This window comes from Schistocerca piceifrons, chromosome 7 (genome assembly GCF_021461385.2).
Source record: "Schistocerca piceifrons isolate TAMUIC-IGC-003096 chromosome 7, iqSchPice1.1, whole genome shotgun sequence".
In the NCBI taxonomy this organism is placed as follows: Eukaryota; Metazoa; Arthropoda; class Insecta; order Orthoptera; family Acrididae; genus Schistocerca; species Schistocerca piceifrons.
The window spans coordinates 272,662,883-272,678,138 of record NC_060144.1 but is presented as its reverse complement, the minus strand read 5'-3'; the positions used below and the strand labels follow the sequence as shown (position 1 = coordinate 272,678,138).

At 39.6% G+C, this 15,256-nt stretch overlaps 1 protein-coding gene across 1 annotated transcript in view; it reads right to left on the bottom strand.

Moving 5' to 3' along the window:
• Window positions 1–214: 214 nt before the first annotated feature.
• Window positions 215–15,256, bottom strand: part of LOC124805247 — a 55,035-nt gene continuing 39,993 nt past the window's right edge. Inside the window, exon 4 of the mRNA XM_047265758.1 lies at window positions 215–420. Within this exon, the coding sequence (XP_047121714.1) occupies window positions 262–420 (159 nt within the window). The 3' untranslated portion in view covers window positions 215–261. The remainder of the gene's footprint in view (window positions 421–15,256) is intronic.

Genomic DNA, 15,256 nt, shown 5'->3' with positions numbered 1-15,256 from the left:
CCATAAATTTAATATAAGTAATAGAGATTACCTTGAAGTTGAATAAAGGTATTTTGTTTGCATCCTATTTCCTCTTTCTTCTACGATATTCATGGGACTTTTTGATGCCTCATCATCCTACATTATATTCCAATATCAGACGCTGCATTCAAGCATTACGTAATGGTTATGGTCATGAAGTACACAGGAAACAGTAGAAGTCAAGTACACGTGCTTTATTGAATTATTTTATTGTTATTTCTCGTATAAGTAGAAGTAGCCTTATCTCCGCGACATTAGTTGAATGGCTGAGAGGATTTTGCGTGCTTCTTCGTAGTCAGACCACACTCCGGGACTGGAATAACTCTTCAGAGCCTCCCCATAACGCTCTTCCAACGTCGAGGCCGTGTGCTGTGCGGATTTCACCTCGGGGTACAAAATCTGAAACAAACGAATTATGGGTTGATATGTATTTATCGTGTCAATTATTTCCTTTGAGAATAAGATTTCGCTTTAAATGTTAGACATATCCAATAACAAAATATAGATCTACACTATATGATCAAAATTATCCAGACACCTATTAATGAATATTCATATGGAGCATATCCACGGTTTGGCTTTATGACAGTTTGAACTCTAGTAGGTGCACTTTCAATGATGTGTCTGAATGTCTGTGGAGGAATGGCAGTTCATTTTTACTCACAAGCCGAAACCAGAGAAGGTAGTGACGCTGGAGGCTGGGACCTCAGCACGAAATCGACTTTCTGTCTCATCCCAAAGGTGCTCCACTGGGTTCAGGTCGGAGCGCTGGGCAGACCAGTCTATTTCAGGAATGTAACTGTCCACAAACCATTGTCTCACAGCTGCTACTGTATGATAGGGTGCGTTGTCATGCTGAAACAGTTACCGTTCCAGAACTGTTCCTCTGCTGTAAACAGTATACAGTGATGGAAAATACATTCATAGCCTTCGGCATTTAGCGTTCTCTTATGCTCTGTAAGGGGTCCATACCTCAACAACTGAAAAATATCCACATACAGCAACAACACCTCCTCTGTACTTTGCTGTTGCTACTGCACATGATGGCAAGTGACATTCTCCAGGCATTCGCCAAACCCAAATCTGTCCATAGGATTGTCAGAGGATACAGCATGATTCATCATTTCAAATCACTCATTTCTAGTCATTCGTTGTCCAGTGGCGTCGCTGTTTACACCACCTGAAGCGTCACTGAGGACTGACTAGAGGAATGGGTGGCTTATAGGAGCCTCTCGACCGTTGTAACCCATTCTTTTTAACTCCCTATGCACAGTCATAGTGTCAGCTGGACTGCTGATAGCATTCTCACAAGTGATTCCTTCTCCTAATTACATCCAGTTTTGTACAACCATGCTCCGCATTGTTCGATGGCACCTCTTCGTCAGTATATGAGGTCTGTGCTGTCTTTGTTTAGTTGTGGTTGTACCTTCATCTTTTCACTTCACAAGCACACCACTGACAGGCAGTTACAGATGTGTTGGATGTCCCTGACAGATTTATTGCTCAGGTGACAACCAGTGACTAGTACACGTTCGAAGTCACTGAGTACTCCTAACCGACCAATTCTGCCGTTACTGCTTCTCTACTGACAACAAAATATACGCCACGTCTACTTTTATACTGGCGTGTCCGCTTCTGGTGACATCTAGTGTTCAATTTTGCTGTACACAAAAGTCTAACTCAGTAACAAAACATACATCCACAAAAATGGTTCAAATGGCTCTGAGCACTATGGGACTTAACATCTGAGGTCATCGGTCCCCTGGAACTTAGAACTACTTAAACCTAACCAACCTGAGGACATAACACATATCCATGCCCGAGGCAGGATTCGAACCTGCGACCGTAGCGGTCGCGCGGTTCCAGACTGAAGCGCCTAGAACTGCTCTGCCACACCGGCCGGCATATATCCACATCCACGTCTACACTCTGCAAGCCACCTTACGATACACGGCGGAGGGTACTTACGGTACCACTGCCTACTAACACCTTCCCTGTTCCATTTACGAATGGCGAGTGTTGGTAAAGCTCCGTATGACATCTGATTTCTCCAATATTCTTGGCGTGATCATTTCTCGAGATGTAAATAATAGATTTCAGCTATCAGTCATCCTTTTTTAATTTTATTGGTAGATCTAGATTTCAGCTAGAAAATAGCTGAAAATCTATCTTTGCCAATAAAATTTTAAAAGGACGACTGATAGCTGAAATTTATTATTTACAAGTCAATATAAGAGTCGCTGCGTACAACAGCCTTCTGAATGGAAGGTAACCTGATTTCTCGAGATGTATCTGGGGGAAGGAAATAATATGTTGCCCGACTCTTCTTGTAACTTAAGATTTCAAAATCCGTGAGGCACAGTGAGTCTCTCGCAGATTCTGCCACTAGAGTTTGCTGAACACGTCCGGAATGATCTCCCGCCGAGCACTTCTTTCGTGAATGTGTCAAATTTGTATCATTATTTATTACGTCAATGATCACTTAGATCAACAAAAAATTTGCTTTACAGGTTTCCTTAGGTTAGTTAGGTTTAAGTAGTTCTAAGTTCTAGGGGCTGATGACTTCAGCAGTTAAGTCCCATAGTGCTCAGAGCCATTTGAACCAATCCACAAGACAAAGAAATAGTTAGGTGTTTTGAACGTCATAAATTCGTTTAACTTTTCAACTAATGTACTATCGTCACGTGGTAAAAGACAGAAATTACAATAACGACCTGCATTCTAATATATGGGTACAGAAGAGAGAGGGGGGTTGTATGAGGGGCAGACAGGAAAAACATATTCGAAGTGGGAGAACAATAGCCCACTCAGCAACCAATTATATTTTCTGCGGTCAATCAACTGAAACTGGTATCTAAAAAAAATAATACCAAGAACGCAAATTAAAGTTAAAAGACAATTGTTTTAAAAATATTTAAGCGTAATATGAGAAATTAAAACACATGCAACGTCAGCGATTGTGATATAAAATCGTACAAATGTATATACTCTGCGCTCCTAATTTAGCAATTAAAGCCAAATTTCTAAAATGTGCACTCCTAAGAACATTTACGTATACTTAGCTACATGGTTACCAGGAAGTTTGTAATTTTTATTCTAATGACCTATACTTCTTTATTTTCTTCGCTGATGATAAATATTTTTATAAAACGTACTTCATCATGGTTCTGTTAATCATTTTTTGGTTGTACACAGACTTTTTATGGGCTCACATTTTAGAAAGTTAGCCTTAATCGCTAAATTAGGCGTGCAAAATCTATACATTTGTATAATTTGAAGATATGACAATCGACGTTTGCATGTATTTTTAAATTTCCCTATTACCTATAAACATTTTTAAAAAATATTGCATTTTAACTTTAATTTGAGTTCTTGGTGTTGTTTTTTTGTAAATACCATTTTCATGTGATTGACCAGAGAAAATATAATTGTTTGCATAGTGCGCTGTTGTTCTCCCACTTCGAATATGTTTTTCCCGCCTAACCTTCGTACACCCCTGCCCCTCCCTCACTCTTCCATATCTACATATTACAGTGCATTACGTTAATATACATTCATTGCAGTCTTAAATTACTTTATCACGTTCAAAGCGCCTACCTATTTTTTAGTCTGTACGAAGCTTTTTGTGGCTCAAGAACATCCGAAGATGGAAACTACTTGCCGAAACCGGTAATGTGAATTTTTTTATCTTTCTAAGCGATATTGACGTTTTAAATTATTACACAAACGTTACGGAAGTAGTATTACATTTGCTTCAAATAATTTCAATGATCACCTTCGGACCACTAATTTTCCCATTATTTGTTTCATGTCATCATTTCACTTTAAGTCGACCCAGATGTTTGTTCCTAGGTATTTTACGGTAGCTACTGTGTCCACTGCTTTGACCCAGACAGTGTAATCGAAGAATAGTAGACTTCTTCTCCTGTTTATGCACAATCCGCTGCATTTATTTACGTTCAAGGTGAAGTGCCAGTCCCTGCATCAACCATCGACCTTCCGCAGGCTCCTTCTGTCGTAGCAGACGTCCTGCTGAGACAGCATCGCCCTCGACTAGCGTCATGGAGTTTCCAAAGTTATCCACTAAATCACTAACGTAGCTGCGAACAATAGCGGCCCTATGAAACTCCCTCGGGGCACTCCTAAAATTATCTTTACATTCCCGATTTTGCTGCATTGCAAAGGACATGTTGAGTTCCCTTTGCAAGAATGTACTTCATCCAATAACCAATCTGTTCCAATACTCGGTAAGCTGGTATTTTGTTCACTGAAAGGCAGTGTAGAACTGTACCGAATGCCTTACTCAAAAAAAAAAAAAAAGTACGGGATCTATCCGAAAGCCTTTGTTTACAGACCTCATTGACAAACAAAGCGAGCTGTTTTTTTTTCTTTTTTTTTCAAAATTTCTCTTTGCGGACCTATTCTGATTTTTATAGAGGAGATTTTTTTTCTCCAAGAACGTCATAGTACGTGGGCATAAAACATGTTCCATAATTCTTCAACAGACTGATACTGGAGATATCCATGCATACTGTAAAAATGGATATATGTATGTTTATATGTGTATGTTCCACTTCTTCTCTTAAACCTATTTGCTTGGTACACACATCTTTTACCGTCTGGCAAAAATCGCTGTGGTGGTAAGAAAACCCTGCCTAGCACAGTTCAGAACGAGGCCACCGAGAAAGACAGGCCGCGGCGCGTGTGTCAAGGAGGTAGGCCCGATCTCGCTCGCTCGCTTAACTCAGTAGACAAAATGCGTTTCTCAATCTGTTAACTCGCAACTGGATGTGTACGTACTAACGAGAATTGCATCTTCTGCTGGAAGCTGGTATTATAAAGTCTTACTGATTACTAATCGTACAACAAAATTTAAGATCAATTCTCGACATAAATGGTATAACAGCTTGTTTATAGCTTTTAGTCTGTTCTGCGTAACAGTCCTCGTTTCATACAAGATGTGGTGCCTTATGCAACTGATAATTATTTCGACATGATTTTAATTTTATTGTACCCCAGTATAGACGTAACAAAGTGTTAGTAGGCCTATGCACTTCCTATCATAACAGGTGTAGAAACGCAGTTTTTCTGCTGAGTTGAGCAGCAAGTGAGCGAGCTCGGTCTACCTTCGTGACGTATGCGCCGCGGCCTGTCTTTCTGGTAGGCCTCGGTCCATGAGATATGACGTCATAAACACTGAGATGCGTGAAAAACAGCCCTAGAGCGCATGGCATTTAAATTTATTACTTCCTTGCTACTAACTCTATTCGCATCACATTTTGCAAACAGTATCAACATACGCCGCTACAAAATAATATCAATGTATGACACATAGATCGGGAGATGTGGTGTCATATACAATGAGATACGTGAAAAATGAGATACGTGAAAAATGAGGTACGTGAAAAACTGCCGTATCACTGCATCATGCACGACGTTTAAATTTATAACTTCTTTGCTACTTACTTTGTTCACAAAAAATGTCACAGATAAAGGCAACTTACGCTGCTGAATGTACCTACCTCAGTACACTGAAAGAAAAAATGTTATCAGCAAAAAATAATTAATGTAATGAAATTTCGGGAATGCATTATTCTAGGTAATATATTTAAGTGATTAAGATTGTAAGATCATAGGTTAATTTAAGCGAGAGGTAAGCCATTGGGGATGTGAAAGGCTGGTACGTTAATAACTGATGTAACTGCATAAATGTTGAATGCAGTCATGCAAATGTGCATACATCGCGCTGTACAACTGCCGGATGTCAGTTTATTGGACAGGGTTCTATATCCGTTGCACTTGGTCGGTCGATGCGAGGACAGTTAATGCCGTTTGTGGACGACGCTGGAGTTGCGGTCCGATGATGTCCAAGATGTGTTCGACTGGAGACATATCTGATGATCTATCAGGCCAAGGTAACATGTCGACGTAGACCATGTTAGATTACAACAGAGTTTTGTGGGCGAGCGTTACTCTGTTGGAAAACATCCTCTGGAATGCTGTTCATGAATGGCAGCACAACAAGTCGATTTATTAGACTGACGTACAATTTCGCAGTCAAGATGCGTGGAATAACCATGAGTGTTCTTCCAGTCATACGAAATCGAACCCCAGACATGAACTCCATGTGTAGGTCCAATATGTCTAGTGCGCAGACAGGTTGAGTGCAGGTTCTCAAGTGGCCTTCTTCTAACCAATATACGACCGTGACTGGCACCGAGGCAGATCCATCTTTCATCACATGACACAACAGACCTCCACCTCCTCTCCAACAAGCTCTCACTTGACACCTCTGTAGTCGCAAATGGCGGTGATTTGCGGTCACTGGAATCTACGCTACAGCCGGCCGCTGTGGCTGAGCGGTTCTAGACGCTTCAGTCCGGAACTGCGCTGCTGCTACGGTCGCAGGTTCGTATCCTGCCTCGGACATGGATGTGTGTGATGTCCTTAGGTTAGTTAGGCTTAAGTAGTTCTAAGTCTAGAGGACTGATGACCTCAGATGTTAACTTCTATAGTGCTTAGAGCCAATCCACGCTACAGGGCGTCTGGCTCGGAGCTGTCCTTGAAATAACCGATTTGTAACAGTTCGCTGTGTCACTGTAGCGCCAGCTACTGCTCAGATTGCTGTTACAAGTACAGTACGATGCGCCACAGTCACACGTCGGACACGATGCTCTTCCCTCTCGAAAGTGCCACATAGCCTTTCGGAGCGCAGTCTTCTTGCGACAATACATTTTTGTGACTACCGCTGCCAGCAGTCATGTATAGTGACTACATTCCTGCGAAGTCTTTCAGTAGTATCGCAGAACGAACATCCCCTTTCACGTAGCCCTATTACACGACCTCGTTAAAACTCAATCAGGTGTTGATAATGGCGTCTTTGTCGCCTTAAGGGCATTATTTACTAACATCATCTCACTACCTTCAATTTCAAAGGTAACTAACGCTCATGACCATAACAACGTGCATTTAAGGTAAACCTGATTTTCATCCTCACTGTGACGCAACTAGCTGCACTATTACGCGACAGCTGTGAAATTTGAAAGACATTATCTTTCAGATGTAGAAACACACCTACCAACTATCGTTTATGTCGCAAAACTCCTTCTTGGTGTTGGATTTTTTTCCGTTAGTGCATATCATTTTAAGACATATAGTTCAGGAGATATGACGTCATAAACACGAAGATTCTTGAAAAAATACCCCAATCATACATGAAATTTTAATACATTCATTCTTTACTACTAATACGCTCCTGCATTCGATTCAACTTAAGGAAATCTCTGACACCTGGCAACGCTTTTGACAGCTTTCAATTGCGAAGCGCCAACGACTGTAGGGGAAAACAATAACCGTTTATAGATCAATGAAGACGAGTTGCCATAGAGACGTTTATACAATCGCATTTGGACGCGCGAAACAGATGTCCTTACCCATCTGTACAATATGCATATTTCTTTCATAATTTCGAAGATGTTTTCACGAATTTATGGAAATGAAATTTTTTCGCTATTACACAAGAAACGCAGTTCATTTTTTTGTTTCATTTCTAATAGAAAATTGGCAAAATGAATAACCGGGCAATGGCTGGGTTTGCCAGCTTGTACATCTATAATTATGTGCGTGTCTCCGACGATTTTCTTGAAAACAACAATGACCTGGCCTTTTTTTCTTTTACAAATCACTGGGAAGCTATCGTTGCCCCAATACATACGATAAACTACTGCTAGAAGGGGATCAAGTTCTTTCGCATACTCTCTGCAGAACCTCACAGGTATCTCATCTGGTCAAGTTGCCTTCAGTTTCCGACCAGTTTTAGTTGGTTTTCTATTCTGCGATCGCTTATCTCAACATCTCCTTTTTCAGCATTTGTCCAAAGGTTGAAAGGAGGAACCATATTACGGTCTTCCCCGGTGAAACAATTTCGGAACACCCTATTCAATATTTCGTCCTTCTTTCTTGTCATCTTCTGCTACGCTGTCAGTATAGTCACTGAGCGACTGAATAGATGAGTTTCATCCGCTTACTGACTTAACGTAAGTCCAAAACGTCTTAGGATTTGTACTAAGATCGTTTGACAAAATTTACTATAAAATTCATTGAATGCTTCCCGCATCGCTCTACGCACGCTCATTTTGGTTTCATTCAGCTTCTGTTTCTGTACCAGGCTTTGACTTCCCTTAAATCGGATCTAAAGGTCTCTATCTTTCCCAGCATCTTTCTAACACGATCATTAAACCACAGTGATTCCTTTCCAGCCATCATTAACCTTATTGGCACACGTCTAAGGCATATCGTACAATGCTTTTTGCTTTTACCCATTTGTGTTCCACATCCTGATCCTCAAAGCTGAGTTAGTCATTGATGCCTTCTAAATAGTAGCGGTCTTATGACCACTGATTCCCTCCTCGTCGTTAATTAATAGGTAGCCTAAGACATTAATAGTAAGCCTAAGACATTCCTCGCGTGGTTGATTCTTTAACTATCTCCTGAAGTAATTTTCAGACGAGAAAGAAGCTAGGGTACTTACGACCGAAATTTATTCTATTCAGTCCTATTCTTTCTACAACAGTGCTTCAGTCTGGGCGACTTGCTAAAGCATTCTCACAGAACTATCTATTTTCTAATATGCACACAAAAAATGTTAGTAAATTCTTCATTTGTGTGACCATTGTGTTCATAGCTGTTGGATGATTAATTGAAGTATTTCAAATTCGTATTTGCAGAGGCGGATGTGAAATAACCTAAGTAAACATTGTCTATATTTGCGACCATTTTTTGTCAGTTTTTGGTTGCATACTGATTATCATGTAGTTGCAAATTACTATTATTTGTACTTCCTACACAAAAATTTATTTTGTTCCCTAAGTAAGCAGGCATCTTCATTTCCTTGGAGTAATCGTTAATTACCTTTCATATAAATTTGCTTTTAAACTATTATTGCACTCTTGTGCTACCACAATCCTTTCAAACAGCACGTTGTAACAATGCAGTTGTCGCGAGTTAATCAACTTAATGTGCCTTTTGATGTCGGGATGGCTACAAAACAAGTTAAAGATTAATGACAGCAGTAGCGACAAAAAAATATCTTTCTTAGCAACTATCATTCGTCAATGAGATGATTCAAGAACTACATCGGTGGTCGGTCTCAAGAATTATGAGGGAGTCGCGTATGTCTTGGTGATGTACGCTGCAGTCCATTTTCGCGCTGCATTTCAGACACGTTTTGTATGATTTACATTGCATTAATACGAACATTTTAATTCATGATCACACAGGTAAAAGTGTGTTAAGTGGGCAGTAATTTGTATTTAAGTATTTGACTACCATTTGGACGCATGTATCCGCTGATAAGCTATAGAAGAACAAATGGAAATTTGCTGCATGTTGAAACACGTATGTAACGTAGCAGCGATGGCGAGGCATTGCAGGATCTCTGACCAGAGAGTATGCGCTTGACCGCGCGAGTGTTACGAGCATGTACTCTGTCAATAGTTGTTGCGAGCAGTAGCTCTGTTCAGTGGCGAGCAGTACAGTAGTAGCTCTGTTCAGTTGCGGGCAGTACGCTAGTAGTCGTCATGCAGAGCGGTCGGTCAGTAGTAGCAGCCCAGTGCGGTTGTGTGATGTAGTCTGTCGGCAACACTGGTCAAGATGCTGAATGAGGTATACTGTTACTTAAGATAATCATCAGATAATGTAAAGTTTATTTATTGTAATTAATCTCCAACAAGTCCCCCAATAATAATTTTGATTTCAAAAGCAATTTTACAAAAGATTTTATTTAATTGAAGTAACAATTTCGTTCCACTTCCCTTAAAGAAAAGTTTCAGTTTTCAGTTAAATAGTAAAAAAAAAAGGAATATTATTATTTGCAATGCAGTTCCTCCAAGCCGTGCGCAAGAATAAGAGCAGAAATTTGACTAGCTGTTACAATGAGGTAAGACTTTAATTCTGATTTTTGCACAGGGCCAAAGACCGATATTTCGGTTTAATTGAATTTCATTAGCACTGAATTGTTTTTCATTATTTTTGTGGGAGCTTATACCAGAGTCAGATTGCGAATTTCACATTTTTGTTGCCTTTGTCAGTACATTTCATTGCAGGGAGGTTATTCTTGGCTCCTATTCATTTATTATTTCTGTCTTTAAATTTTGCTGGAGAGGTTACACATAGCGCAATGTCCATTAGCATTTCTTAAATAATATTGTCATTTCTGTTTTTAAAATTTTTGTGGGGAGGTTACACTTGGCGACCCTGCCAGGATACGAACCTGGAATCGTGGAGGGTTATGAAACACGTATGTAACGTAGCAGCGATGGCGAGGCATTGCAGCGTCTCTGACCAGAGAGTATGCGCTTGACCGCGCGAGTGTTACGAGCATGTACTCTGTCAGTAGTTGTTGCGAGCAGTAGCTCTGTTCAGTGGCGAGCAGTACAGTAGTAGCTCTGTTCAGTTGCGGGCAGTACGCTAGTAGTCGTCATGCAGAGCGGTCGGTCAGTAGTAGCAGCCCAGTGCGGTTGTGTGATATAGTCTGTCGGCAACACTGGTCAAGATGCTGAATGAGGTATACTGTTACTTAAGATAATCATCAGATAATGTAAAGTTTATTTATTGTAATTAATCTCCAACAAGTCCCCCAATAATAATTTTGATTTCAAAAGCAATTTTACAAAAGATTTTATTTAATTGAAGTAACAATTTCGTTCCACTTCCCTTAAAGAAAAGTTTCAGTTTTCAGTTAAATAGTAAAAAAAAAAAAGGAATATTATTATTTGCAATGCAGTTCCTCCAAGCCGTGCGCAAGAATAAGAGCAGAAATTTGACTAGCTGTTACAATGAGGTAAGACTTTAATTCTGATTTTTGCACAGGGCCAAAGACCGATATTTCGGTTTAATTGAATTTCATTAGCACTGAATTGTTTTTCATTATTTTTGTGGGAGCTTATACCAGAGTCAGATTGCGAATTTCACATTTTTGTTGCCTTTGTCAGTACATTTCATTGCAGGGAGGTTATTCTTGGCTCCTATTCATTTATTATTTCTGTCTTTAAATTTTGCTGGAGAGGTTACACATAGCGCAATGTCCATTAGCATTTCTTAAATAATATTGTCATTTCTGTTTTTAAAATTTTTGTGGGGAGGTTACAATGTTATTGCTACGTATCAATGTCTCACTCGTAATGGGGAGCCTGATAGTGGTTTGCAGAATTCTTATAATCACAGTGTTCACCTGTAGGCTGTGGTGTCTTCAGGTTTCATTTTTAACCCTCTGTCCCGCTCCGCTCCTTATCATTGCATCGCATTAGTGCGCGCCTATGGATATAGGCAACCCAATAAACAGATTTGCAAAGCGGGCTGCAGTTGCGCCTTCCCCGATAATTCATGTCAATGAATTGCGCGTACGTATCGACGTTTGCCGCTTCACAAACGTTCCCGTATTGAGCACCTGTAATGTGAGTTAAAACTTGGGGATATGCTCTACCCAGTGATGCGTGCCTGCTTCGCGTATGTCTTGTAGTTTTTGTGCAATTGTCTTTCGAAATCCCGCAGGTATAGCCCACATAGGATACAATGACCGATGCGAGGTGACCATTGGTCATCCTAAATGCTGGGCGAGTTCATTTGTTTGCTCGGAAGGGGAGGCCGACTGTTTCTGACAGCTCTCCGCCGGTCGGCGATTTGCTTTAATAAGGCAATGCGTGAAATTCGAAAACGTTTGCAATTAAAACTAGGGGCCGTTATGATTTTGCGTTTGGTGCATATTACGTAATATGTTGGGGTGTATGAAATTTAGCTAACATATTGAATTTTTCTTTAGACTTGGATGGAGGCCCCTATCTGTGATCAAAAATGTTCAAATGTGTGTGAAATCTTATGGGACTTAGCTACTAAGGTCATCAGTCCCTAAGCTTACACACTATTGAACCTAAATTATCTTAAGGACAAACACACTCACCCATGCCCGAGGGAGGACTCGAGCCTCCGCCGGGACCAGCTGCACAGTCCATGACTGCAGCGCCTGAGACCGCTCGGCTAATCCCACGCGGCATCTCATCAATCAGAGGAAATTGATCTAAAGTAACACAGTCATTTGCTATCGCTCTGCGCTGGCGATAAAGCTAGAATGAAATATCTACAACATTCCTCATATTTCATAAACCGTTTGAGTTATCAAAATGAGATTTTGGCAAATGATAGCACACAAAGAGGAGAGTATTTTTATGTATAGTTATTATGCAAAACTTCATTACCTACCATATTATTTCACTAATTACAGACTTTTCCGATGAAAGAATGTAATTTTTAAGGACCATCTACAGCGGGTGAAACGAGAAGTGCTCTGGGTTTTGGAACAACATATGTGAAGTTTTTATACGTTTATTTTGTGCCGAGGGCGTGCTTTTTCATATGATGCTGACCTTACTTTCCCTCAGTTCCTCTCTTAATAATCGTAATAAACCACTTTTACAGAATTCTTTTGCAATGCATCTGCGCAACGTGTAAGGTGAGACTGTAAACTCTGCTGTGGGGTTTGGAAAAGAAGCAAATTTTAAGTTGACAACCAAAGAAATGAGTAGGTTTTACTCAAAATTCGCCACTCATGACGCTTTTCTGAAAGTTACAAATGGTTAATAAGCCAGGCGAAAATAAATCGCTACAATTTCGGCGGAATTCTTTTTAGATATTATCCAAAGCAGAGATCACACATCGTTATGAATGATCAACATGGAAGTGTAGGCATGGAGGGCCCCCACTTAATATTTACAAAAAACAGAACCTGCGCGTAACCCCCATCACTACCACTCTCCCCAGACGTACACTGCCGTCTGCCCATTTACCGACCACGGTATTCTGCGCGCACTGTATTTATGAATGACGTTGCAAGTCCCACCCCTCCCACATGCTGGAAAAACGAAAGAACGGGAAGAACCTGTTTCAATTTGTTACTTCTGATTTTCGCATTAAAATAGCCATGCATTGGTGTCTTTCACTCCGCAAATAATATGGTAATCAAAGGGTTAAATAATCTTAAAGCATTCAATGGCAATGGTGTGAGCGAGAAAATGACAAAGTAGCAACCCGGCGCACGGCCGACGACGCGGAGTCCTTGAACGCGTGTCGGGACGATTTCGCACAATGGCCACTTCTTGGGGCAGGAAATGACAGAGAGACTACAGAGACTACTAAGTTAAAACTCGACGAAAAAAAAACGTCATTGACAGTTGCAGCATGCAACAAACTCTCTGTAAATAGCAAAATCCAGACACAACGGTCCCTCTGATTTATACCTCACTCAGAGGAACTCTGTGTGGGTTTCTCATCACAGCTTAACCGCTTTATACCAGACTTCCTGTGTTCGCAAGTTATCTTTCACCAGTAACACCCCATTCTCGATTCTTTAAAAAGTCGAACTCACCTTTTTAAACATCAGTTGTACATATCTCAATGTCTATGACGTCTTATTTCCTGAACTATGAGCCATAAAATGGTATGCTTTTGCATATACATTCAGTGTGGATACTGTTTGCAACCTGTGTTACGATTAGAGTTGGTAGTAAAAAAGTAATAAATTAAAACGCCATGCCGATGCTAAAGTTTTTATTGCATGAACAATTGAAGTGTAGTAAGTTATTAATTGTTTCTTTTTATTATTTGAAGCGGAGGGCATGGGATGTCAGAGAGAAAACTTTTCGAAAAGGTTTGAAATTATATGTAAAATTTGTTGGATATTATTAATTGCTCTCATTCCACAAAAAATATTGGATGAATATAATCTGGATAATTTGCGTCCCGTGAGCTATGCTGTCTCAACACGTACAACTCAGTTTCTAGCTTTAATACTTACCACAGTCTAACAAACAGTCTCGACGCTCCAGTTCGTTTTTGTTACCCATAGCGACAGCAGCGCTCCAAGCGGCCAACAAGTGACACTACTGAAAACGATATCGGTTGATTGCGAATATTAACATTTATAGTGACTTGTAACACGGTTATTCCAATTTGGAGTGTAAGTAACGCCGTAAAAATCTACAATTTGTCATTATTTAGTTTTCACAGATTTTTTGTGAATTTCTTGTAATGTATAGACATTTACAGAATGATGTTGTTTTCCTCTAATAACAAAAAATTGCGAGCAAACACTAGAAGACCTGATCTTTTGCAGAAAGACGTTGTACATCTACCCAACAAAGCAGAATAGCGATTGCTACACTTTCAGCTAAATTAGTGAAAGTGGAATGTAAGAAACCTATATAGAATATAATACCTACATTATTTAACGTTATAAATATGCTATCATAAATGCAGCGTAAGAGAAAACCACACAAACGTCATAATAAATCGTCAAACGAAATAAAACTCTTTTTCCAACACAGAAAGAAATCAATACTACAATTGTTACTAAATCGGAGCCACAAATGGCAAGAATCTTTAACATGTTCGCTTTTGGTGCAAAATTAATTATATTCAAAAATGTTCGTGTATTGGAAAGTCGAGTGAAATGTAAGAATTGGCCAATCTATAATGAAATAATAAGCAATTAGTAGCATAAAAGAAATTTAGCTTCTTTGCTGGTTTGCGATAGGCAAAACCTTCTCAAGAAGGGCACTAAGTGGCCGAAACCGGTGAAGAGATTAAATAATTTTTTCATAATGAGAGGCGACAGTCATAATATTTTCGTTTAAAGTCAGTATCTTCATTAGACTGTTGTTTATTTACGGTGTTACGTGTTGTACTCAGTAATGAAACAAAGCAGTAGGCTCTCCCAGAAATATCGACTCTTAGAACATGTGTCTAATAGTGTATTTTAATACGACAGTATGCATCTTAGGTAATTTATAACACTTAAAACACTTGATAATGACACTTTGAAGCCGAAATCATGATTGTGTAAGTGTAAATGTAACACCGTAAATAAACAACCGTCTAATGGTGGTACTGACTTTAAAGAAAGAAATTAAATTTCTTTTATGCAACTGGTTGCTTATTATTTCATTATATGGTATGTATCATAATTAATGGCGTAAATGCATACAGTTGAAAGTGCACGGTGCTAGAAGAAAAAAAGGCTCAGTAAACATAGGGTCTAAAATGCATACCTTTAGAGCTACGAGCAATTTTTCATCTTCGATACTGTGAAGCAGATCACTTTTACTGCAAGCTCTTTACTTTCCACATTTTTGGAAGTAATGGAATGGACAAAACAAGAAAAAATGTCCAGTAAACATTTGCTCTA